This window comes from Halichoerus grypus, chromosome 7 (assembly GCF_964656455.1).
Source record: "Halichoerus grypus chromosome 7, mHalGry1.hap1.1, whole genome shotgun sequence".
NCBI classification, from domain to species: domain Eukaryota; kingdom Metazoa; phylum Chordata; class Mammalia; order Carnivora; family Phocidae; genus Halichoerus; species Halichoerus grypus.
Genome location: NC_135718.1, coordinates 40,264,704 through 40,290,720, shown reverse-complemented (window position 1 = coordinate 40,290,720; position 26,017 = coordinate 40,264,704). Strand labels below are relative to the sequence as shown.

The 26,017-nt window shown below is 49.2% G+C and overlaps 1 protein-coding gene across 8 annotated transcripts in view; it reads right to left on the bottom strand.

Moving 5' to 3' along the window:
• ARHGAP22 (Rho GTPase activating protein 22) overlaps positions 1-26,017 on the bottom strand; it is a 172,338-nt gene that overhangs the window by 119,086 nt on the left and 27,235 nt on the right. The window contains exon 1 of one of the 8 annotated variants that reach the window (XM_036103154.2): positions 21,663-21,798. The exons of 6 other annotated variants lie outside the window; for them this stretch is intronic. Coding sequence is in view for 1 of the 2 variants with exons in the window: in XM_036103152.2 (XP_035959045.1) it covers positions 19,912-19,945 (34 nt within the window). In the remaining variant the exon portion in view is untranslated. Of the gene's footprint in view, positions 1-19,911; positions 20,382-21,662; positions 21,799-26,017 lie in introns of those variants that run through there. One more of the 8 variants, XM_036103152.2, reaches the window with a different exon arrangement.

Sequence of the window (26,017 nt, the reverse complement as noted above, 5' to 3'; positions counted from 1 at the left end):
CTTCATCTCTAAAATTCCTTTAATGGGTTGAGGATCAATGGTAAAATGAAGTCAGCAGTGCTAGGCTTTTGCTTTTTAATTACTTGAGATTTCTAACATGAGCCTTGACGGAACCTGGGCCCCTGTGGGTGAAGAATGGAGGGGGTGCGTTGGCTCAGGCCTCCTGTCTATTTGCATATTCTCCTCTTCCTCTTCTTAGGGAATCTGTAAAGACTGTGTAGGTCCTTCCACCCTTCTAAAGACCCTCTGGGGTCTCTAGTGGGGAATCTGGCTTTATGGAATGTTCTAGTGGCACATCTCTGGTTCTGTCTATTGTCTTCTAGTACAACAGGACCTGAAAGGGTCTCATTTGACAAGAGCATAGCACCGGTAGGACCCAGAATACACCTGCCCTTCCTTCCATATCCCCTATAACATTTTGAACAGGGCCAGCACATAGTAGGAGCTCGATAAAAATTCAGTGACTCATCAGTGCACCCCAACACTGAGGAATGCTGGGGAGCCCTCAGCCGGGCCCTGGGCCATCTCTGCAGAGACAGTCTCTATCCAGGCCTGTCTGCCCAGGAAGGCTGAGCTCTCGGAGCACAGAACAGTGGATGCTGAGCCTAGTGGACAGCAGGTGCCCAGCAAGAAATAAATGACTGCAGTGTGAGTGATCTGCTGTTCCCTCCTAGGCCCTGGGCACTACCCTCCCGAGGGCTGCAGGTATGGAGGAGGCAGGCAGGGGGCTTGGGGCTTGTTTCCTGGGGCAACGGGGTTGGGTCTGCCCTGCACTGGTCTCTGAGTAGATCCCTGCCTGCCCTGCCCCAGGCTCCCTCAGAAGACAGGAAGAACCAGCTCCCGCGGCCTCATTCACCGGCAGATGCTGCTTAGGCTGCCTGACCAGCCCAGGCTTTTCCCCAGCTGATCAATCACAGCAATACTATTTCTTATAAGGCCAATTGAGTGTCTTGAAAGGAAAATAATCATTGTTATGATTTATTAATAACCACTGTTCCTGTCCTCAGCATTTCCTTGAGTCAACTCATTCAGTGCTTTAAATGCTTAGGCAAAGCTTTCAACTCAAGCAGCCTGGACATTCTGAGGCTCCAGACCTGATGCAAGTTTCCCGAGAGGGCCCAGGAGCGGGCCCAGGGCTAGCTCGTGACTTCGGGGAAGGAGGGTGCCCTCCGCCCTCCTCCCAGTCGGGGCTCTTCTGCTCACATAACAACCATTCACTCATTCATTCATTCATTCATTTCTGCCTTCCAAATCTACGGAACCCCTCCAGGTACAGCGCAGTACCCTGAGTTTTTGGTGTTTCCCGGGAGCCCCCACACACTTGCAAACACACACTCATGCATGCACACACTCTCACACACTCATGCACATACACACTCTTACACACACACACATACTGGCAAACATACACACACTCATGCACACAGAGCTCCCCACGAGGGAGCAGGGTCCCCTACGTCTTCACAGTCCTTATTCCCAGGGAGACGTCAGAACTCCAAGTGGAGGAAATGGAAGTTAAGTGCCCCAAGGTTCATGTGTTATTAGATAAGCGCAAAGCGGGTGCAGCATCAAGGTGTTGCTAGGACAAAATGAGAGGCGGGGCTGGCCCACCAGGCCCTGATTCACGCCTGCGCCTACCAAGGAAGTGGGGAGCTTTCATTTCTCAGAGCTGAAGAAATGAAAGACGTGAACAGGTAATGTACACAACAGGAAATAAGAATGGCCAATCGAGATGTGCAGAGATGCTGAATTTCGGGAGTAATCAACGAAGTGCAAACTAGAGCCAGAAGATAATACAGCACTGTGTACCTTTAGGCAGGTAAATTCTGTGAAGTCTGTTAATGTCATGTGTTAGATGGGTTGTGAGTAATTTTAAGCCACTGCACAGAGGGTAACTGGGCTGTATTTATTAAAGTTAAAAACATGCACAGTCTACAACCCAGCAATTCTGCCTGTTGCCCGTGCCCGTGTCCTCCAAGAAAGAACCATGAGTGCACAGGCAGGCAGTCACCCACAGGGATGCCCTTGGAGCTCTCTGTGTGATCCCTCTGGTCTGGTCTGTTCGGTCTGGAAGCTCCTCCCTCGTCTGTGTTGAGGTCCACAGCCTAGTGTGATGCTTGTCACAGATAAATATTTGTAGACATTTGAGTTCAGAATGAAGGGGCTGAGAGAAGCCTTGCGGAAACCCCAAATGGCCAACAGTCTGAAGATGGCCAAATAGACTGTGCTGTTTTCACGTTGTAAGATGCTTTGCAGAAGTTAAGCAGAACGAAGTGAATGTATGTAAGCTAACATGTTTAGTCCCCCTTCTTATCAAGCACCTCAGAAGACGTGTCTTCAGTCCCTTTTCTCTAATTCCTCTCCTGGTCCCTTTTCTTTTTAGTAAAATATATATAACATGAAATTTACCATTTTAGCCATTTTGAAGTATACAGTTCAGGGGCATTCAGTCCGTACACATTGCTCGGTAACCATCACCACCATCCAGCTCCAGAACTTCCTCATCATCCCAACTGCTCCCTGTTCTTCTTGGACCCCACCCAGTCAGGTTTCCCCTACTCTGCCCCACTCAGACTGCTCTTCTCGAGGCTGCAGTGACCTTCACGTGGCTCAAGTCAACAGTCAAGTCAGCCCTCCCATTCCTCGAACCCTGGTGGTACTGGATCCAGTTGGTAACCTCCTTCCACCAGGGCCATTTCCACCCTGGGGCTCCAAGACCATGCTCCCTGACCCTCCCCTCCTTCACTGGCCATGACACTGTCTCACCTTCCTGCCTCTTAGTCCAGAGCCCAGGGCTCGTCCTTGGACTCTATTTCTATCCACACTCAGTGTCTCAGGGATCTGTTCCTGTCTCAGGGGTTTAAACACCATCCGTGGGCACAAGGTGCCTATGCAGAGACCCACCTCTCTGTCACGCTGTCTACAGGACACTGCCAATGTCACATGCCCAAAGCGGAACCCCCAGGCTTTCCAGGCCCTGACCCTACTCCTCCCATGGTCTCTGCCATCAGTCAGTGGAAACACCATCCTCAGCCTGCCATCATTTCTCACCTGAATTCCTGCTGGAACCTCTTCTGCAGGCTGTCACCCTGCCACCCCCTCTGCAGCCTCTAACAGGCAGCCAGACAGCATTTTTAAAGATGGGAGTTAGAGCATATTGCTCCCTATGGAAGCCCTATGGGACTCCCCGTTTTGCTCAGAGTAAAAGTCAGAACCATCAGTACAGCCTACAGGGGTCCCCTGGCCCTGGCCATGCGACCTCTCCGGCTTTCCCATGCTTTCCCAGCCCTGGCCACCACACTGGCCTCTGCTGTCCCTCAGACCTGCCGCCGGCTCTGCACCTGCGCCCCCCCCCCCCCCCGCTGCCCCATCCCTGCAACGCTTCTCTCAGCCCCTTCGTTCTGAACTCAATGCCACTTTCTCGCTGGGGAAAGCCTGACCACCCTTTAAAAAGGCATCCCCAAGCCTCCCCGCTCCCCTTTCCTGCTTTATTTTAACATTTACTTAAATTCTGTTACAGTGATGGAAGAAAGCAAGTTACAGCACAACACACAAAATGTAAACCTCTATTAAAAGGGAAGAAAAAACACAACCCCCAAACAAAGGACATCACATTGTATTTGTGGTGGGTGCATGTATTTGCATAGAAAACACGTCACAGCCCTAATGGTGACTGTGGAGGGAAGACAGAGCTGTGGGGGTGTGCGTTTCACACGGGGAAGGAACGCATGCGTTACTGAAAGTAAATGAAAATAAAAACTGCAAAATGAAAGAGTTCTTTTGGAATGGAACAGGATCCCCTTAGGAGATCTAAAATAACAAGTAAAATCACTAGTTTGATAAATGTCTACAAATATTTATCTGTGACAAGCAACACACTAGGCTGTGGACCTCAACACAGACGAGGGAGGAGCTTCCAGACCAAACAGACCAGGACCCAGGCCCATCTGTGGCCCTTCCAGAGGACCAGGTCAGGGGACCCCTCTCTGTGAGCCCTTCTGGTGGAGCCTGGGTCCTCTCCAGCCTATCTGCTCCCCCTCCACGTAAGGAGGGACTCAGTGAGGGTGTGTGGGTCACTCACCCACCCAGTGTTGCAACTACCGGGGCTTCCCGAAGTGCTGAAGCTTACAAATTGCTGAGAACACATCAAAGACACCTTAGATTGTGGATCATGTTGAAGCTTTGCCTGAATTCCCTTGGATCCCTTTCCCTGTTTTTATGTGCACCTCCCCCTCCCCCCCACCCCGCATGCTACTGCTTTACTTCCAGCAGCTTACCCTGGGGTGGGTTTCAGGGCTGCAGGCCTGTTTTGGAAGCCTGCCCTGGGGCTCACGGAGATGGTTTTGCAGAGGCATTAGGAAAACCAGAAGTGCCTGGGAATTTACATGCCCCCAGCCACCAGCCCTTGGCCCAAGACTCCTGGGTGTGGGATCCTGAAAACTCCTGCAGCCTAGTTTCTAGTTGGAAGCCACTCAGAGGGGTAAAAAAGTGTAATTCACACTTCAAAGTTCCAGAAGGCTCAGGCTGACACCTCCCTGGATTGGGCTTCTACCAAGCTTGGCTCTCTTCCCTGTCCTGTTCCCCCACCCTCTCACTGGTGTCTCCTGGGGGCACCTCTTTGATAAATGACTTCATGACAATCCTCATCTCAGGGTCTACTTAGGAGAACCCCACCTAACATACCCGATCGCTTTCCAGGCCTTTTGAATAGGCCTGTGGCTGCAGCATCGGCCTTGGGCAGCTGCTGGAGCATCTGGCCCGAGCTGCGCTCACTGGGGTTGGGCGCCCTGCAGCCGGCCTGGGGATGATTTTCCATCTGCAGCTCTGTAAGTGCAAGCCCAGGAGCATGGAGAAGTGGCCGCCCAGGAGCTAAAACATAATTGATTTATACAAGTCAATGGGATTTTAAAGCCAGGCTGGAAAACTAGCAAGATGGCTCTCAGAGTGGAATTGATTTAAAGGGTAAGTATTGAGGCTGAAAGATTGATTGAACAGAGAGGTGAGGTAATGGAAGGGGCAATCTGGAGGGCGGGACAAGACGGTTTCATAACGTTAATGCAATCTGCAGCCGAGGGCGAGGCCTCGTCAGGTGCCCATGCTGTCCTGGGAATACGGACGGCTCGAGCCGCGGTGATTTATTACACCACGGTTCCTGAGTGTCCCCTACTTTTTTTTTCCCACTTGTTACCTAGCATTCTTTCTGGACTCCATTTGGTCATCTGTTCTCTGTTAGGTCCCCCATCTAAAGGGCCTAGAGAAGCAGCCAGGCCCTCCTAACAGATCTCACTTCAGGGCCTGGAGGACGAAAGACAGCAAGGGAGAAAACCGACTCCCCCACACGTGAGAAGTACAAATTCTAAGATAGCGCTGAGGCTGTCTAGGAAGTTGGGATTTTTTCATAATGATTACTTTAATGATTAAAAAAAATCAATATAAAAGATCACATTCTTAAAAGTCATTTTTGTTGGCTCTTTCTGGGTCTGCCTCCTGGCTCCACTGGTGCTGGTCTTTGGCAAGAGGGAGCTGAAGGCAGAGAGACACCCAAACACCTTGATCTACGCTTCCCTGTAGCACGGCCCCTCAGATTCAGCTGGGTCTGGCATTCATTGATCCATTCATGCAGGCCTCCTGGGCATCCACCCTGTGCTAGCCATGGGGGGCATGGAGATGAAAGGCATGGGCCTGCCCTGGCAGAGGGACAGGGGGAGCAGAGACGCCCAAACGCAAGGTCTCATGGTCATCACGGCACATGTAAGGGGACATGCGAACACGTAGGCGGCAGGATGAAGTCAGGCTGGGAGGCTGGGAGGCCAGTGGGGAGGCTGAAGCTGGATGAAAGAATGGAGTGAACATTGGAGGGGATCAGGTTATGCCCCCCAAAATATGCCACTTGCTGATGGCAATATGGCCATATGGCACATTGATTATTTTGAGTTGCAGGCAATTGAGAAATAGCAAACACCAAAGGAGCTCTCTTTCTTCCCCCTTTCTGCCTAAAAGAAGGGTATGTATTTCCTTTATAGGTGCCTCTCCTACTCCTGTACAAGGAAGAGGAGAGTGAGACTCTAATTGTCATCTGAATAACAAACCTTGCTAAATAACCTTATCTATCATACACTTCCTAATCACCATCCCACAATGTACTGCCCCTGGGATTTAACTGCCTTTCCTCCTGCTACTGGGTCTTCTGTCAGTTTAATTAGCAGGTCCCAGATTCAGAACTTAAGAGGGTAGAGGAAAAGTTTTTCATCTCCTGCACTATGAAAGGCCGGGAGAAGAAGGGGTGTGGCCAGCAGGGAGCACAGGAAGCCATGCAGGATGAGAGAGCATGAGGTCAGACCTGGGAACTCTGGCTCCCCGGCTCTTAACACTGACTCTCACAGGACCCACATCTCTCCCCTAGAACAGACTATACTCTAACCCCTCCTGCTCAAGACTAATGAAAAAACTCTTCCTCTGAGAAAGACAAGCCTGATGGACCTCCATCCATTTCTATCTACAAGCTGGACCTCCAACCACCATCACAGTGATGTCGCTCTTGCTGGGTCTCCTTTGAAGAGGCCGTGCCTTAGCCATCACTGACATGGGTATGAAGTGGAGATGAGGAGAAGGTCTCTGTGAGCCAGGGCTCTGCCAGATCTCCAGCTTCACCTCCCACTCACACCACATACCTCACTCTTTCCAAGCCAATGACTGGTCCCCACATGGGTCATTTGATGCCACATCTCTGCATTTCAGTACTTGCTGGCCTGATGAGTCCTGACTCACTCTTGAGGCATCAGTGTAACTGTTTCCTACCACGTGAAGACTCCTCTAGGAGCTTCTCAAAGCAGAGGGGTTGACTTCCATCCATTATGCTGCCGCCATGACTGGCACACACATCTGCCAGATATCTCTGCGCCATATTGATTTGTGAGCTTCTTATGGCCAGGGAAGGTGCCCTCCCTGGGCCTGGATCCCCACACTGTAGCACAGAGCCTCTCAATAAATGCTTGCTGAGTGAATGAACGAACATGAGACAGGAATCCTCAAGTTCAAAGAAGATGGGGAAGATCAAATCCAAGAGACCTTGTGCCTTTGTAGATGATCTTCTTGGTTTGGAAGAAATCTGCCAACAGGATTTCTCCTACCCTCGGCCTGTTTTCATCCAATTATAAAGTTAAAGGGCATGAGATCATTGATTCCATTTCCATAATCGGAGAAGTGATAAGCAAGGAGACAAAGCTCAGAGCCGAACCATCGTTTTCCTACTTTTCTTAGTTTGACGGTCTGGAGAGGCTATGTGAGGTCACAGAAGGGGTACAGAGTTTGGAGGTCTGAGGCCTGTTGGCCTCTTGCAGTCCCAGATTTCCATATAAAATCGGAGCAAAATACAAATCCTATCTACCTCTCAGACTTTGGTGAGGATGAAATGAAGGGTATTTTGGGCGCCTGGGTGGCTCAGTTGGTTAAGCGACTGCCTTCGGCTCAGGTCATGATCCCGGAGTCCTGGGATCGAGTCCCACTTCGGGCTCCCGGCTCAGCGGGGAGCCTGCTTCTCCCTCTGACCCTATCCCCTCTCATGCTGTTTCTCTCTGTCAAATAAATAAATAAACAAAATCTTAAAAAAAAAAAAAAAAATAATAATAGAAATGAAGGGTATTTTGAAAGTGCTCTGGAAAGAGAGAGGTGCTGAGTGATTGGTGGTTAGTACTGTTGTTTTATTATTGCTGGCTGAGCGCCTTGGAAGCCTCTCTCCTCTCTCTGCACCTTGTCCCAGAGCACCTGGCCCCAGCCTCGCTACCTCCAGTTCTGTCAAGATCAGCAGGCCATGGGGCGCCTGGGTGGCTCAGTCGTTAAGCGTCTGCCTTCGGCTCAGGTCATGATCCCAGGGTCCTGGGATCGAGCCCTGCATCGGGCTCCCTGCTCTGCGGGAAGCCTGCTTCTCCCTCTCCCACTGCCCCTGCTTGTGTTCCCTCTCTCACTGTCTCTCTATCTCTCAGATAAATAAATAAAATCTTTAAAAAAAAAAAAAAAAAAAAGATCAGCAGGCCATTCACCAGGAGCCTGGGATCGGTAGAGTCAATGTAATTCAGTATCGATTATAAATTTCATTTCTGTCTGCCTACAAGCCATTAGCTTAGATCAATATATTCTCTACCCTTGGTTAAGTAATCATTGAGGCTGTTGATGATTTCAGCAGAGTCAGGGCATGTCCCTGGCTGTCTTGGTGGGGGAGCTTAAGGCAGTCTTCTGGCCCAGGCCTACCTAACCCAATTCAGGCCTGTCTTGCAAATAAATCATTTATTCCCACCTCCAAACAGTAAGATCGTGGCCAGCTCTCTTAGTTCTCTGGGGCCAGAAGTCCAGCCTGGAGCTCCTCTGGCCCAGCATCTGGTAGTGTCCTGTGTCCTAAGAGTGCTGGTGTTATGAACTTTGGGCATCTTCTAAAGGTGAAGATCTCAGTTTTCCCATCAGCTGGGATCTGGGAGGAGAGGCAGGAGAAAGGAGGCTTGGGTTCACAGTGCATCTCTCCAGGACACACTCTGGGGGCTGGAGCAGTGTCCAGAAGCAGGGGAACCTAGCTGGTAGCAGCTGAGTGCTCCGAGTAGATGGGCTCTGCACAACGGCCCCGCTGTCCCCTCACCCCCTCCCAGGTGGGAAGCGCCATTGCTCCCAGAGCATTTACTGGACAGCGGCTCTCTCCTTGTTCTTACCCACTCCCTGCAGACACACTGCCCACACTGCAGTGAGCCTCAGTGTCTGACGCTCCATCCAGCCACATCACTCCCTTGTTTAAAGCCCTACCTGGATGTGGGACGGGTCTCTTCCCCGGGCTACATCACCATTTTCCCCCTGCCTTTCAGCACTGCTGCCATACCCAGGGGCCCACAGCTTGCCCAGGGCCTGTGCCTCTGGTCTTGCCTCATGAGGCTTTCTCTGCCCAAGAAGGCTTCTTTCCTGCTGCCCGCAGAGGGCCCTACTGCATAAATAAGGAAGTGCACAATGGCGTTCAAGAGCCTTTGGGTTTTGAACCCCAGCACTGCCACTCCTGGCCCATACTCTTCCTGGCTGTGAGTTCTTTTAGCTCTCTAGGACTCAGTTTCCTCATCTGAAAAATGGGGCAATGGTGGCCTCTCACTAGGGGTCTTTTGAAGATGAAAGGAGATTCCCCACAGGGTAGTTGTCATAGGACATAGAAATGGAGACTCCAACAGGGCACGGAGACTCGAGAGATGTGACCTTCTAAATGAAGGCCAGACCGAGAAGCACACTTTCAAAGAGGTGGGCGAAAATCAGCTCTGCAGCCCTGGGATGGACGTGGAAATATTGAAGTGGTCTTGCATTTTGCAAACGAAAGTGACTCTAGGGCAAATCATCACCCAAGAGTGGCCAGAGTTGTCACGGGGCCTTAGCCAGGCAGGGACAGGGGCAGGCCTGGCCCCCTGGTACGGTGGCAGGCACGAAGAAGGTTGCTTTGTGAGTTGTGCTTGTTCTAAAGCATGGTTACATGAGGTCAGTAGACGTGAGCTATGGTTATTGCTATTATTAAATATTTGGTCAGCGATCTATGTGTCCCTAATGCAAGCAGGGAGGTGAAGGTATCTGCATCTGCAGTATTCCAGCTGGCTAATTTTGTTGGAAATATGGCAAGTTGAAATAAAATAGCAGCCAAGGCTGGGATTCCTCAGCATCAGCAGGCGTGGAGGGGGCCAGGCCTGCCTGGACCCACCACACACCTTTGTACCCATGGCCAGCCCTGCTGCACCCACTCATGAGGGCACTTCCACAGGATACCCACTCTCCTCTTCCTATTGAATCTGGAGTCCTTCCTTTTTTTTACTAGCCTGCTGCTCAGCCAGGGTGCCTTTCAGCTGAACAAATCTGAGACACACCAGGACAAAGTGGGTGGCATGACCCTGTCTTCTGTTTCTGTCCCTGCACCAGGTGATGCACAGTGAATACCATGGAAACGGGTGCTTCCCAGGGATCAGATAGCTTGGCATGGCTGGGGCCCAAGCTGCTCAGTGACACCATCCAGCCCTCACCTCTGGACAGGCCTATATTGGGAGAAGGAAGCTTCTTGAGCCTCAGAGTCCTGTGGTTAAGCTGCTTTTGATCTTACTAGTGGTGTGATTTTGAGCATTTTACTTAAATTATCTTGCTTCCATTTTCTTCCTTGACTCATAGGGCTGGTATAAGGCACATGCTGAATGCTCAGCAGACATTTTCTGACTTTCCTTCCTTCCTTCCCTGGAGAAGAAAAGTGCAAAGGCCTCTGGGGCCTTTGATGTGTTAGTAATGAGAGAGTCATATTCTATGATTCCATTTATATCAAGTTTAAGGATAGGCAAAACCACTATACCACGATTTCTATTCATGGTGACAGAAATCAGAAGAGCGTCTGTCTGTCTGGCTGTGAGGAGAGACAGGAGGGATGGGGAAAAGAGGAGGGAACTTTCTGGGGTTAAAGGAAAGGCTCTGTATCTTGACCTGGGTGGTGGTCAGAGCTATACACTTAAGATCTGCACATTTTACTGTATGTAAATTATGCTTCAATTTTAAAAATGAGGAAAATATTAGAAATGAATCATGAAAATCCTAGAATAAATAGTATTTAAAAAAAATCAGGCTGCAATGTACTTTGAGGCCACTGTCATCCAAAGATCCTCAAATTGGGAATTTTATTTCCTCTGACCAGGTCCTTGGGGCTGGTCCTAGACTTTTGGTTCATCTGAGGGCTTCTGCAACTTCATTTCATTTCTGAACAAACTTCTGGAAGGAGAGATAGGAGAGAGCTCAGTAGCTCAGTCTTCTGTGTGGGGGTAGAAGGCCCAGCCAATGGTAGAGAACGTCTAGGCTTGGGCACTTGAACCCTCGGGGAAGGTGACAGCCCTGAGCAGTGGTGCCAGGGCCAGGCCTGGAATAAGGAGACCACTGGGTGAGTCTATCCTGGCCTTCTTTCTGCACCAAAAGCTGCTGTCTGGGAGGCCTCTAGTCCCTACCTGGCCTCTGGCCCAGACCCTGGTTCCACTCTCTAGAAACCGTTCTCCTAGACCACCTCCCTGACCCCTCTCCTAGCCCTCGATCCTCTCTCTGAGTCTCAGGCAAAGCCAGGTACTGTGTCACTTAAGTAGGCTACTGTCCCTATGTTGTCCCACTCTCAGGGCCATGGAAGTGTTCTGCCTTAGGGAGACGTCAGTGGACAAGCCTGGGCAGGGGGCAGCCTGGAGTCACCATGGGCATATCCTGGAAGGCCACACTATTCAGAACCAAGCAATCAGAGGAAGTCTGTGAACCCCATGGTCATCCCTTAAGAGCAATCCCCCAGTTTTAACTGGTATGAGGTTACCTGATCTCAAGGCTATCACTCCTCAACCACATCTCTGGTAGTCCTATAAGCCTTGGTGTGAAACCCGGCAGCCTCCTGTTCTTCCATGACCTTCCATTCCCCAACCCCTGGAGGCAGTCACTTTCATCCTTTTTCGTTTGATCCTTTTGGTTTTTACCTCTACATTTCTAACTGTATTCATTTACTACCATTTTTCCCCCTTGATTCCCCATCTAGTTAATGAATACATCCATCACATCACATATTTATCTTTTTTGTGTGGGGGAGTACATATCACTTCTACTCTGCTGGCAAATTTCAATTACACAATACAGTGTCACGACTACGTCACCGTGTTTTACATCAGATCCTCAGACTTTGTTCGTCTTATAGTTGAAAGTTTATGCCCTTTTACTAAACTCTCCCTACTCGGCCCTCCACCCCCCACACCCCAGTCCCTGGCAACCACTTTTCTACTCTCTGTTTCTGTGAGTTTGCCTTTTTTAGTTTCTACTTATAAGTGATACCATGCAGCAGTATTTGTCTTTCTCTCTCTGGCTTCGCTTAGCACAATGCTCTCAAGATCAATCCATGCTGTCACAAATGGCAGGATTTCTTTCTCATGGCTGAATAATAGTCCACTGTATCTATCTGTACACCACATCTTCTTTGTCCATTAATCCTCTGATGGACACTTAGGTTGTTTCCATGTCTGGGCCGCTGTGACTAGTGCTGCAATGAACATAGGAGGGCAGAGATCCCTCTGATATCCTGTTCTCATTTCCTTTGGATATAGGCTCAGAAGTTGGGTTGCTGGATCCTATGGTAGTTCTATATTTAATTTTTGGAGGGTCCTCCATACTGTTTCCCATAGTGGCTGTACTAATTTACATTCCCAACAACAGTATGCCAGGGTTCCCTTTTCCCCACAACCTCACTGGAGACAACACATCCTTGTTATCTCTTGGGCTTGTTTGTTTATTTTACGATAGCCATTCTAACAGGTTATGAGGTGGTAGCTCTTGCGGTTTTGATCTGTATTTCCCTGACATTAGTTATGTTGAACACCTTTTCATGTACTTGTTGGCGATTTTATGTCTTAAAAATGTCTATATTTAGTTCCTCTGCCCATTTTTAAATAGAATTGTTTGGGTTTTATTTTCTTTCTATTAAGTTGTGTGAGTTCTTTATATATTTTAGATATTGAGCCCTTACCAGATATGTGATTTTCAAATAGTTTTTCCCATTTTCATTTTGTTGATGGTTTCTTTTGCTGTGCAGAAGCTTTTACGTTTGGTGTGGTCCCGCATTTATTTTTGTTTTTGTGTTTTGTTGCCTTTGCTTTTGGCATCAAATTAAAAAAAAAAATCACCACTAAAACCAACGTCAAGGAGCTTGCCACCTATGTTTTCTTCTAGGAGTTTTATGGTTTCAGGTCTTACTTAGTTTTTAATCCATTTTGAGTTGATTTTTCTATATGGTATAAGGTAATGGTCCAGTTTTGTTCTTTTGCATGTGACTGTCCAGTTTTGCCAACACCGTTTATTGAAGAGACTATCCTTTCCCCATCATCTGTTCTTGGCTCCTTTGTCATAAATTAATTGGCCATATATGCTTGGGTTTGTTTCTGGGCTCTCTATCCTGTTCCATTGACCTATGTGTTTGTTTTTATGACAAATCACTTCCTGATTTTTCTTTTTTAAGTATTATTTGTTGACTTGTCACTATGGAAAGTGAGGATTTTATTTCTCTCACTCCCCCGGCCCCACCACATGTAAGCACCCACTTCATCCTCCCAACATAGTTATATTGTGATTTTGATTTGTTCAACATGCCAAATTTGCATTATTAATTTGCACTATGTAATTGCTAGTCCCAATTGAGCTATGTAGTATACTATAATAATTTTTCCTTTCATGCATCACTTTTGCTTTCCCTTGAGTTCATAATTGTCTTGTTTTTTTATTTGCTTAGTTTTCTACTACATATTAATAATTCAACCTTAAATATTCCAACAGTTGTCTAAATTTAATCTCCATGTGTTCATATTCAGTGGGCATCTTCTTAAAAATATCATCACAACACCAAAAAAAACTAATAATCTAATTAAAAATGTGCAGAAGACATGAATATCTTTTCAAAGAAGACATCCAGATGGCCAACAGACACATGAAAAGGTGCTCAACATCACTGATCATCAGGGAAATGCAAATCAAAACCACAATGTGCTATCACCTCACACCTGTCAGAATGGATAAAATAAAAAACACAAGAAACAAGTGTTGGAGAGGATGTGGAGAAAAGGAACCCTCGTGCACTGTTGGTGGAAATGCAAACTGGTGTAGCCACTGTGGAAAACAGTATGGAGGTTCCTCAAAAAAATAAAAATAGAGTTACCATATGATCCAGTAATTCTACTACTGGGAATTTATCCAAAGAAAGTAAAAATACTAATTTGAAAAGATATGTGCACCCATATGCTTATTGCAGATTATTCACAATGGCAAGATATGCAAGCAACCCAAGTGTCCATGAATAGATGAATGGATAAAGAAGATGTGATATATATACAATGGAATATTACTCAGCCATAAAAAAGAATGAAGTCTTGCCATTTGCAACAACATGGATGGATCTAGAGGGTATAATGCTAAGTAAAATAAGTCAGAGAAAGACAAATGCCATGATTTCATTTATATGTGAAACTTAAGAAACAAAACAAATGAACACAGAGAAAAGAGACAAACAAAAAACCAGACTCTTACCTAGAGAGAACAAACTGGTGTTGCCACACGGGAGGTGGGAAGGAAGATGAGTGAAACAGGTGAAGGGGGTTAAGAGGACACTTATCACAATGAGCACTGAGTAACATATAGAATTGCTGAATCACTATATTGTACACCTGAAACTAATATAATACTGCATGTTGGTTTAAAATTTTTTTTTAAATTTAAAATTAAATAAAAATAAAAATACATCACTGCATCTTAGACTCAAAGGATCTATAGCCCTCCTGGGGACATGCAGGGCTACCGTCAGGGGTCTTTGGCTGGTGTGGATCCCTGCATTGGGTCAGGGAGAGAGGTCAGAAGCCTTGGCATTGGACAGACATGAGTACGAATGCTGCCACTTATTGGCAGGGCCCCCGTGATGCTCTTTCCACACCTGCTAACATGGGAGCACTGATGCCTCATCAGAGTGTAGTTATGAGAATTAATTCCTAGAGCATGGAAGACACATAATATATGATGGCTTACTTTCCTGTGGGGAAAATCAAGAACAATGAGGCCACTGAAAGTACTTCATCTTCTAGAGCTTTCTCTCTCCATCCCCGAAGTACTGACCAGGCTCTGCCCATTCATCGAGGCTTCTAAGACACTGATACTCCTGCTAGGAAAGATAGCCAAAACTGCTGTAGCATGGCCCATTAGTTCCATGATTTCCTCTAAAAGAAGGAGCCTCCTTAATAGCAACATCAATCTTATTTTTGTTTTGTTTTGTTTTTTTTTAAAGATTTTATTTATTTATTTGACACAGAGAGAGACAGCGAGAGAGGGAACACAAGCAGGGGGAGTGGGAGAGGGAGAAGCAGGCTTCCCGCCGAGCAGGGAGCCCGATGCGGGGCTCAATCCCAGGACCCTGGGATCATGACCTGAGCCGAAGGCAGTCGCTTAACCAACTGAGCCACCCAGGCGCCCCATCAATCTTATTTTTGAAATATTCTAAACAAAGGCAGAAACTCTGAAAGAAAATATTGATAGAATAGCGACATAAAAATTAAAAACTGATGTACATCTGGGGGGGAAAAAAACCCTAATAGAAAAGTAAAAGGCAAGCAACACATTGGGAAAATATTTGCAATATATAAGTCAGTCAAGGGCGGGGGGCTGACTTTCCTAAGGACCTGGACCAGTTAGGGCAGAGACGGCGCTTCAGCCTCCCAGGCTAATGCTTTCACTACCATTCATTCATTCATTCATTCATTCAAAATGTATGTATTGAGTTCCTTCAGGTGCCTGGCGTTGAAGTATAATGATATTCAAAACCGGAAATGGTTCCTGCCCTCCTGGAACTCAGTCCAGTGGAGGGACAGATATCCATCAGATAATTCCATTTGGGAGTGTATACCTATCATCCAAGGTAAATGCTGTAAAGAAAGGAGAGCTTGCAGCAGAGGACCTAGCTTAGACTGGGGTGTGTGGGAGGACTTTCCTGGCTGGTGACACTTGAACTGAGAGCTGGAGGGTGAGTAGGAGTCAAGGAATGCATGTATGTAGGGAGAGGGGGGAGAGGGAGAGAGAGAGAGGCATTCCAGGTAGGGAAAATGGTGTGCTAAGGCCCTGTGGTAGGAGGCCCATGGAACAGTGGAAGAACAGGAAGAAGGCCAGTGTGGCTGGAGCCTGGAGAATGAGAGGAGGCTGGAGGGGTAGCCACTGGCTAGACTGTAAGAGGGGTCTTGTGGGCCTTGGTAAGACTTTGGATTTTAACCCAAAGAGCAATGGGGAAGCCACTGAAGGATTCCAAGTTGGGGTAGAGGCTGGAGGTGAATGTATGGCTGGATTTACATTTGAAAAGATAGCTCTGGCTTTGGAATGGAGAATGGATGAGGGTGGGTGGGAGGCAGTCTTATTGCCAAAGTCCAGGTGAGAGATGATGATGGCTGGGGATGGGTGATGGCATAAGGGTAAGCGAGACAGGCAGAGTCAAGAGCTCTTTGGAAGATAAAGAGACAGGGCTGCCCCCCATCTCTCATCCTTGTGGACTAGGGCAAGGCCAGAGCAATAAGCCTCTATCAAGACTGACAGAACATACCAGTCTCTGAAGACCTAAGTCCTAGTACAGTGGGATTTCAGAAAGGGGAACAATCCCAGCCAGATGGGGCTGCATCAAGGTCAAGTATTTTGGGGCTCTGTTCTGACTATGGCTGGAGAGATGGGGAACCAGGTCTGGTTCTAACCAGGTGCTCCCAGGGGCTCTGTGAGCAGAGGAGGGAGCGTGGAGGGCATAGGATGCCCAGAATGCGGTAGTGGGCCTGAGGGTATGGCATGAGGCTCCACTGCTGCTCCTCTCCTATTTCCAGGACAGAAGGCACCTGCCTTATGTTTTTATTTTCTATCTTGAAAAAGAAACTGCAACTTTCACAGTGTCACAAAGCACATGGACTTGTGACTTGCTCCACTGTATATGTAATACATTCAAGGAGTTTTAGCGAATTTATCTTATTTTTTTTCTGGGAAAATTGGCAAGGGTAGGGGTAAACTGTCTCTTCTGGTCCCACTCTGGGAATGTGGAAACGGAAATCAGTGGAGGAAGAGCTTGCTGGGGCAAAGTGATTGGAAAGGGCCTCTGGAAGGAACCTCTGGAGCCAAGGGGGAGCAGGGAACCACACCTGGCTCCAAATAGCCTGGACTGGCTTCAACAGGCCATGACTAGCTAGGATGAGTCTGAACTGGTCCTAAGCAAGCAATGGCGAGCTAAAATCACTTACGTATTAATGGCCAGTGTATGCTGATTTGAGCCAATCTGGACCACCTTCCTGAAATCAGTCTGAATAGTGTGATGCACTTAAAACCAAGCACACTATTTGAATTTGGCCTATTTTGAGCTACTTCCAGCTAGTTTGGGTGCCTGTTTTTTGAATTATCGTCTTGGGGTGTGTGTGTGTGTGTGTGTGTGTGTGTGTGTGTGTGTGTGTGTCCATATATTGACACCTGCCTCTTTTGCCTCTAACTTCTTGGAAATTGAGCTTGGTCAGGGCATGACAGTTGATCAAACTTAGTTCTATATGCAGGTAAGTGACAATAGGGTTTTTCCGTGGGAGGTTCTCAATCTTGACATCTCCCCCTCCTTAGAAAGGAGACCTGAGGACAGCTTTCAGGGTGTTGGCAGCCTTTGCAAACTCCCTCAGGGCTGGCCTCGATGGGGGCCTTCCTGGAAGTTAACAGCCAACATGACTCTGACATCTGCACAGCAGCCTTTAGGCCAGACCCCAGAGGCTTTTGAGCTGGCTGAGGCTGATGTTATTAACTATCTCAGAAAGCAACCCCAGTCTTTTTCGTGCAACCCAGCCTATCCACATAGTGGTATAGCCTGGAAGTCTATCTGGAATATGGATGGTCTGGAGCAGTCTGGACAGGGCAGTATCTGGATACCAAAGGCTGTGATTGCATACTCCGGCTTGCTGTGTTTATGACATGTATCCTGCCCTGCTTCTAAAAGGTTCAATGGGGGATGAATTTTGATGTGAGCTCTTCTTTCTACCACTTCTACCACAGCCCAATTACTTAAAGGTACACACGTGCGTGCATGTACACACACACACACACGCAGGATTTTGGTCTGTATTTCTCTAGAAATGTCACCAGGGAGAATTATTCCGTAACAAGCTGCAAGCCTGACCCTACATGAGCCAGTTCCCAACCTGGTCTCCAGCCTCATGCTGTGCCTGCCGCCCCTCCCTGCCCCCAGCTCCAGCCTCCTACTCCCGAGCGCCCCCCCCCCCACGGCACCTGCACATGCCGCTCCCCGCCTGCAACGTGGCCTCGTCCCTCCACCATTCTTTGCCTAGTTAGCTCCCTGCCATTTCCCAGCTCACAGCTCAAGGACCTCTTACTTCCTCTGGATGCCACATTTGTAGTATATGCTCCTAGAAGGCTTCTTATCATAGTTTATGATCATACATTTTTGTGGGTAAGTGGTTAGCTGACACACGACACCATAAACATCATCTTTTAACATATCTTACCAGATAATATCATCAAGTAGACTGTTCCCCAACCTTATCACTACAGACATTTGGGGCCAGGTAATTCTTTGTTGCAGGGCCTGTCCTCTGCTTCTGAGGATGTTTAGCAGTGTCCCTGTTCTCTATGCACTAGAAGCCAGTAGTGCCCTTCAGTTGGAACAACCAAAAATGTCTCCAGACAATGCCAAACGTCCCCTGGCAAGTGGGGCAAAATCACCCCTGGCTGAGAACCACTGACCTAGGACAACTGCTTGTGAGAAGTTTGGGATTTCAAAGGCTGGCTTCCTGAGAGCCCCTTTGCTGAAGCCCTGGTCTCTTTCTAGACGAGCACTATGCAACAGGCATATAATGTAAGCCACATATGTAATTGTAATTATCAGTGTTCTAGTAGCTGCTTCATAAGAAAGTAAAAAAAACAGGTGGAATTAAATTTAATAACATTGTATTTAACTCAACATATCCAAAATATTGTCATTTCAGCCTGTACTCAATATAATTATTAGTAAGATATTTTACATTCTTTTTTTCTGCCAAGTCAACAGAATCTAGTGCATATGTTTCTCGATTTGGACCAGCCATATGTCAAGGGCTCAATAGCCACATCTGGCCAGTGGCTAGTGCATTAGACAGGGCTGGGAGGGTAGACTTCAGTTTTCTCAAAGGGCATGCATGGCCTGGCCCATCCCTTTAGGTGGTCACTAGATTGCACTCCCAGCCTTCAGCAGAGCCATGCACAGCCTGCTTTTGCCCACTGGGGCCCACAGGTGATTGTCCATTTGGAGCACCCCACAGAGGGGTCCCGACAGCCGTGACCATGCTCTGGATGGCCAGCCCACCCCGCAGTCATCCGTTAGTAGCTAATGAGATGGCTGGGTTGCCTGTGAGTTAACAGGAGGCTGGAGGGTCCCTGTCACACACACACTGGGCAAGACATGCTGTTTCCAAGCTCTGCAGGCAGATGTCCCACCCACCTCTAAACCACCCATCCTCATAACTCATTGCTCAAAGGGAAGCTCAGACCTCCGTAAACACTGGCCACCTGAAAAGACACTTTCTATTTTCTTAAAAGACAGATGTTCTTAACTAAAATGACACTGGCCAATAAGTTGCTGTCCCTAGGGAGATGCTGTCCCTAGTCCAGGGGCTTGTCCTGAGTTTCCAGGCCACTCTGCAGGGACACAGTCTGGCTGGGGCACTAGTCCAGTCCCGCAAGATCATCCTGCAAGGTTCTCCAGACTCCCATCTCTGACTTATCTCCAGATCTGTGCCCTCAGCCCTCTCATGTCCAGGCTGTGCGGCTTCCGGGGAGTTTTCCCCCCGGGGAACGCCTGCCTGAGGAATTGAATTGCTTCCTGCAGCCCAGCCCTGGCAGCTCCTGCGGGCTCTACCGAGCACCGTCCCAGGCCACAGGAGTGAGGACTCTCCCTTGGACCTGGCCATCTCCGGAAGCCAGGGCACAGCCCTCCCTAGTGAGGGCCACTTGTGTCTTGGCTGCTGGGGCGAATCATGAGCATTGAGCACTTCCTTTTCAGTAAAGAAACAAAGTTTTCCCTAAGTTGTCACCTGGTCACTTTGAGCAACTCAGGAACTCGGCAAAACACGGAAGATGGGGTGAGGGTTGCACACTGGCTACAGCACTGAAATGGCCATTGCCCTTTTACGTCTCAGGGCTGACCCCCACAGACCCCAAGAGCCTCACTAGGCAGGCCTGTCAGTCAGGAGGATGCTTCTGGAATGCCTACCTCATCTGACCCCCAGTGTAGCAGCCGGCTAAGCGTCTGCAGGCTAAGTGTCTGCATGTGTTAGCCAAGAGACACACACTGTGCCCAGACCCGCCCCAGGAAGTTGGACTTACCCCTCCTGGCTTGCCTGATCTTTGGGCTCAGCATATTCCAGAAGCCGCCAGTCCGGAGTCCTTGTGCCGATCATGCTGTCATCCACTTCCCTTTTCTCTGCCTCTGGCCCAACTGCCCCTCCTGCCCGGCTCGGGCCCCCATGGCTGCCGGCTTTACAGGCGAGGCTCCCTCGGGCTCCCTCTCCTTGCTTCCGACCGACGACTTGCCTTGGACTACACCAACCTCAATGCATTATTTATCCATCCCAGAATTAATGCCCATCCAGGCGAACCAGTAAAAGGCTGCTCGGTGAGGGCTGCTGATCAATCACTGGGCCAGGGCGGGGCGGCCTGGCTGTCCCTCCGCCCCGGGGCGCACGCGGCACTACCCATCCCGGAGCCTCCAGCGCGTGGGGCTCTGCTCCCCTCCGGCGAGCGGGCGGGTCCGCGAGGAGGGCGGTGCAGCCCGGGCCCAGCCGCGCGGGCGGGTCGGATGGCTCCCGGCTCCCGGCTCCCGAGCGGATCCGCCCACTGCGCCCACTGCGCGGGGAGGGCCAGTCTGGCGCGCCGCCGGCAGAGAGGCCGCTGGCAATCTGCGCCGCCGCCGCCCTCCTGTCGTGCCAAACCCCTCCAGCCCCCTCCCCCGGGAGAGCGCTCTTGGGGAGAAAGGGGAGACCCCTCCGGGCCAAGGCCCCCTCCAGCGCCCATCCAATGGGACCCGCTCTGTCTGATGTCTCCGGCCAGGGGGGTCCAGAAGGCGGTTTCGGAGCTCACAGTTCAACTGTGAAAGACAGGTGTGTCTTACACGGAGCTCGCAGCCTGGCCGGTGTTCGGATCCTCCCCAGGGATGGGCCCAGCAAGCGGAGGGATGCCCCTTAGGGATGTTTCCGCTGCCTTAATAAGGTGACAGCAATCAGAATGCACGTGAAGCACTTAGTTTAGGGCCCCTCACGCAGTAGGGTCTCAAAAACTGTTCACTGAGTAGTGAATCTGCTAATTGTCATGTTTCCGTTTAATACTAACATAACTCTAAAGAATGCATAGTGGGGCTTTTGGGGGAGCTCAGCCTCAAGAGCCTAAAAACTGCCCAAGAAATGTAATCACAGTATTGGTATCATTTATTAGGTGCCTACTAACCTGCCTGGCATTAAGGCTGGTACTTTATATTCTGTATCTCATTTAATTCTCAAATTCTCTGAGGCAGGTGCCATTGTCATGGCTTTTCAGATAAAGAAAATAAGGCACAGAAATGTTAAATAACTTGCCCAAAGTCACACAATACTGTCAGGACCGGAACTGAACCCCGGGGCAGTGTGTCTACAGCTGATGATTTTCTGTGACGCCAGGTCTCTCTAAATCCCCAATTTCCAACCACTTCATGTGAGCAGTTTTTGGCTTGAGAGTCCTCAACGAACTTGCTGGATGGTGAGGACCAGCTTTTGTGCACCTGAAATGACCCCGTGTGCTGTGTTAGGCATTTGTACCTGGGGCTGGGTCTTTCTGAGTTTGAGTGCTGTGTGGTCCTCTTAGTTGAAGATGAGGGATGTGAAAGATGACCTCTCCGTTTGAATGGCCATGCTCCCTCCCTGATCCTCAGAGTGCCCCCATGTCCACTGATCCCCGAATGAAGTATTAATGTGCAATCAACTCTGGTGGCTGGATATCCAGAAGTTCTGGAGGCTAGGGGTCTAGCCCCTGCAGCAATCCATGCTAGAGAGGGCAGGGTCTGGCCTACAGAGAGGAGGGGAGAATTGGAGAGGTCAAGGACTCACCAGGATGTGGGGCTCCAACGGCCAGGGGGCAGGGAGAAAGCAGAGTTCATGGAGACAAAGCTGTCTTACTCAGTATCCAGTCACTTGTTCTGGCCCTCAGCCACTCCTCAGAAGAGAGGAATCAGTATTTTGAGATAATATTCAAGGCCTTTCCATGGTACGGTCCACGCCTTTATCCGTGACCTATCTCCTGCTGCTGCTACACACGGCCACGTGCACGTGCAGCCCCTGTGTGCCCCCGTGCCTTTGCACCCATGGTTCCCTCTCTCAGGAGTGTCCTTTCCCACAGTTTCAGTTACGCAAGCCTGATTATTCTGAGCAAGTCCCTGCGAACCTCTCCTGATTCTACCACCAGAAAGAGCCATTAAGCACTTCCCCAGGGCTCTTAGCTGGGTCTCACAGACTGCCCAACACCCCTCCTGCCCTCCCAGTCCTGAGCCTCAGGGCTGGACTCAGGCCATGAGCCCTGGGAGGAATACTGGCTTGAGGGACAGATCCAAGAAACACTAATGAATGACCGAATTGCCTTTCTTTTCCTTTCTGGCCAGGTAGAGGCCGGGTCAGGCTGGGACACAGGCTACCCGGGAGGAGTGGGGAGGATACAGATCTGGAAAGTCTCATGTTGACATCAGGGTCACAGGGTGAGGTCCCGTGGTCAGTGACAATGTCTTGAGCAATCCTGAAGCCCTGTGAGTAATGCAGCCTGGACCACGTCCTCCAAGCCAGAGGCAGGAAAATGCCCTGAAGACTTAGTTTGGGTCCACTCACACTTGTTTTGGTTAAGAAACCACCCCCAGTTGATTTTCCTGTGCAGCTGTTTCCCCCAATGACATTAAGTCGCTGCGCTCACCCGCCTGCTTTTCCCGGGATCAGTGTTGGACTCGGACAAAACCACGGAGGCTCTGGGCTCAAACCCAGAAGTAAAGCTGGGAACAGGGCAAGAGCTAGTCTGGACTCTGCACCCATGGGGTCCAGCTGGAAGGGACATTAGCGCCCCCTCCTTCCTGAAGTTTACAAAGGGAAGATACAGGCCTCCTGCAGAAGCAGAAGCAGAGAGGCGGCCCTCTCCCCACGGCCCTGCCCCTGCCAACCCGGCACTGATCCCCCAGCAGTGGTCCTGGGTCTCCCCCAGTTTCCTGCCTGACATTTTCTGAGGCTGCTGTGGGCCAGACTTGGCCAAGTGCTGAAGGGTGAGTAGGAGGGTTGGGAGGGCAGAACTCTCCAAAGGCAGCTGCTGGAAGGCACACCTCTCAGTCAGGTGGTCACCCACCAACATCACTGGCCAGCTCCAGCACGGCTTCAGGTCAGTGGCTCTTAAGCTTGGCTGCACACTGGGGAGCTTTGAAAACTCATTTCTGTGTCCCGTCTGCCACTGGGTCCTGTTTAGTCTGGCATGTGCCCTGGTCACTGGGAGTTGTAAAAGCTCCTCCTGTGAGCCAGCATGTGGCCAGGGGTGAGAACTACTTTAGAAGATAATTGCATAAAATTGACAAGGCAAGAAACAACAAATGTTGGCGAGGATGTGGAGAAAGGGGAACCCTCTTACACTGTTGGTGGGAATGCAAGTTGGTACAGCCACTTTGGAAAACAGTGTGGAGGTTCCACAAAAATTTAAAAATAGAGCTACCCTATGACCCAGCAATTGCACTACTGGGTATTTACCCCAAAGACACAGATGTAGTGAAAAGAAGGGCCATATGCACCCCAATGTTCATAGCAGCAATGTTCGCAATAGCCAAACTGTGGAAAGAGCCGAGATGCCCTTCAACAGATGAATGGATAAAGAAGATGTGGTCCATATATGCAATGGAATATTACTCAGCCATCAGAAAGGATGAATACCCAACTTTTACATCAACATGGATGGGACTGGAGGAGATTATGCTAAGTGAAATAAGTCAAGCAGAGAAAGTCAATTATCATATGGTTTCCCTTATTTGTGAAACATAAGGATTAGCATGGAGGACATTAGGAAAGGAAGGGAGAAATGAAGGGGGGGAAATCGGAGGGGGAGATGAACCATGAGAGACTATGGACTCCGAGAAACAAACTGAGGGTTTTAGAGGGGAGGGGGGTGGGGGGATGGGTTAGCCTGGTGATGGGTATTAAAGAGGGCACGTATTGCATGGAGCACTGGATGTTATATGCAAACAATGAATTATGGAACACTCATCAAAAACTAATGATGTAATGTATGGTGACTAACATAACATAATAAAATAAAATTTAAAAAAAAAGAAGAAGATAATTGCATATCGTTGAGCCTGGGGACACCAGAGGTAGTCTCTACCTGCTGTCACCCCAAGGGAGTCTTCTTCTCAGAAAGGGACACATTTTGTCAATCAGTCTCCCAGTCAGAAAGCAGAAAGGGGCCCCTCTCCCAAGTCTCAGTGGGAGACTGCTCCATTCCACATGGAGCTACAGGTACGGTTGTATAGCCTGTTCACTGTACAAAGTGTCCAGTAAACAGGGGAGTAGGGCTGGGTTTGGGCTCTGCTGGAAAAGCTGTGTGTTCTAGTTCTGTTGGAGGGGTCCGCTGCCAGGAGGGTGAGCCTTTCTCTGTTTTTTGCCAAGATGTCATCTAGATAGCAGAAACTTGCTTCCCTATTCTAGAACCTCAGAGAGGACAGAGTGTGCTCTTCTGGAGGCAGAGGGAGAAAACACTGCTACCCTGGGTCTGAGATGCCTGTGCAGTGCTCACCAGCACCAGTGTCCCCTGACTTCCTGATTCGACTGCTCTCTGTCCCTGTTGCCAGGAGGCTGAGGCTCCAGCTCTCTCGCATGTCGCTCCTGTCCATCCCAGTGGCGTGCTGGAACAGCTGGCCAGAACAAACGCCAGTGAGAGCTGATTGCTAAGTTTTCGGGAATTTTGCAATTTTAACACAGACATCATTGGAGATTACATTTTATAAACTTACAGTGAAATAAATCAAATTAAACATACATACCCAACACACATCACTTCCTAATTATTTTACTACATTTTAGTATTATCTACATTCTTAAGGTTATTTGCACTTATTGTATCTGCATGGTGAAAACACTACTGTGAGAGTTGATTTTGTATGTCATCTTGACTGGGTCACAGGGCGCCCAGCCAGACATTTGGTCAAGCATTATTCTCGGTGTGTGTGTGTGAAGGTGTTTCTGGATGAAACTGGCATTTGAATCAGTAGACTGAATAAAGCATGTTGCCCTTCCAGATGTGGGTGGGCCGCACCCAATCAGTTGGGGACCTGAGAAGAACAAAAAGCCTCACCTTCCCATGCATAGAAGGGAACTGTCCTGCCTGACTGCCTTGAGCTGGGACATTGGTTTTTTTTCCTGCCTTTGGACTAGAACTGAAAATTGGCTCTTCCTGGGTCTTGAGCCTGCTGGCCTTTAAACTAGAACTACATCGACCCTCCTTAGTGTCCAGCTTGCCAACTGTAGATCTTGGGATTTTTCAGCCTTAATAACATACAGTATGTACGTATGCATAAATATGTATATATTCTTATTATACTCTTGAGAGATACTTAGCTCTCTCCTGTTGGTTCCATTTCTCTCAAAAACCCTAATTCATCTGTTTATTAGGCTGTAACCTCCCATCTCTTGGTAGCACCTAGTTCAGGGATCATGCTGGTAGTTTGAAATGGATGGTGGTGGGAGTATTTACATCAAGAAAATTAGCACACGCTATCAATCCAGACTTAAATTTTTTTTCCTTCCAGAGAGCCAGTCGTGAGGTGTTTGCCAGCCCACCTCTGGCCATTCCCTACCCTGTCGACCCTGTGTGCCCCACCACTGTTGACTCCTTGCTGCGTGCAGAGGGGGCTAGCTCTGCACCAGACCTGTTCTCCCCTCCCTCCTGGGCATGCCCAGATGCCCTACATTTCCCAGGCTCCTTGCAGTTCCGTGTGACTGTGTCCTGGCCATTGTTTCTGAGCAGACATGATGCAACTGCTTCTAGGCCTGGCCCACAGGACTCCTCCCTCCAACACTCCTCCAGGCTTGTCTCCCTTTTCTGGGGCCACCTGGGAGGAGGAGGAGGCAGAGGCCCTGCAGTCTGAGCCCCTGAATGACTGAGTGAGGCCAAGCCCCACTGTCAACCTGGAAACAACTCAGATGGCTATGAGAGGGAGAGCCATCACCTACTTGGTCCTCTTCATGACTCCAGCTGACCTTTCCACCACACACACCCTCCGCCTGCCCTTCTTTGCCTACCAGACTTCGATGCCTCCTTTTGGACCCTGTTTCAGTGTCCCCTCCCTGCTTGGTGTCCACGGTTAGAGTCCAGCACCTTTACGATCTCCCACGCCTGAGGCCACAGGAACCTTCTAAAAGGCCTCTTGACAGGGCTGATGAAGACTTGA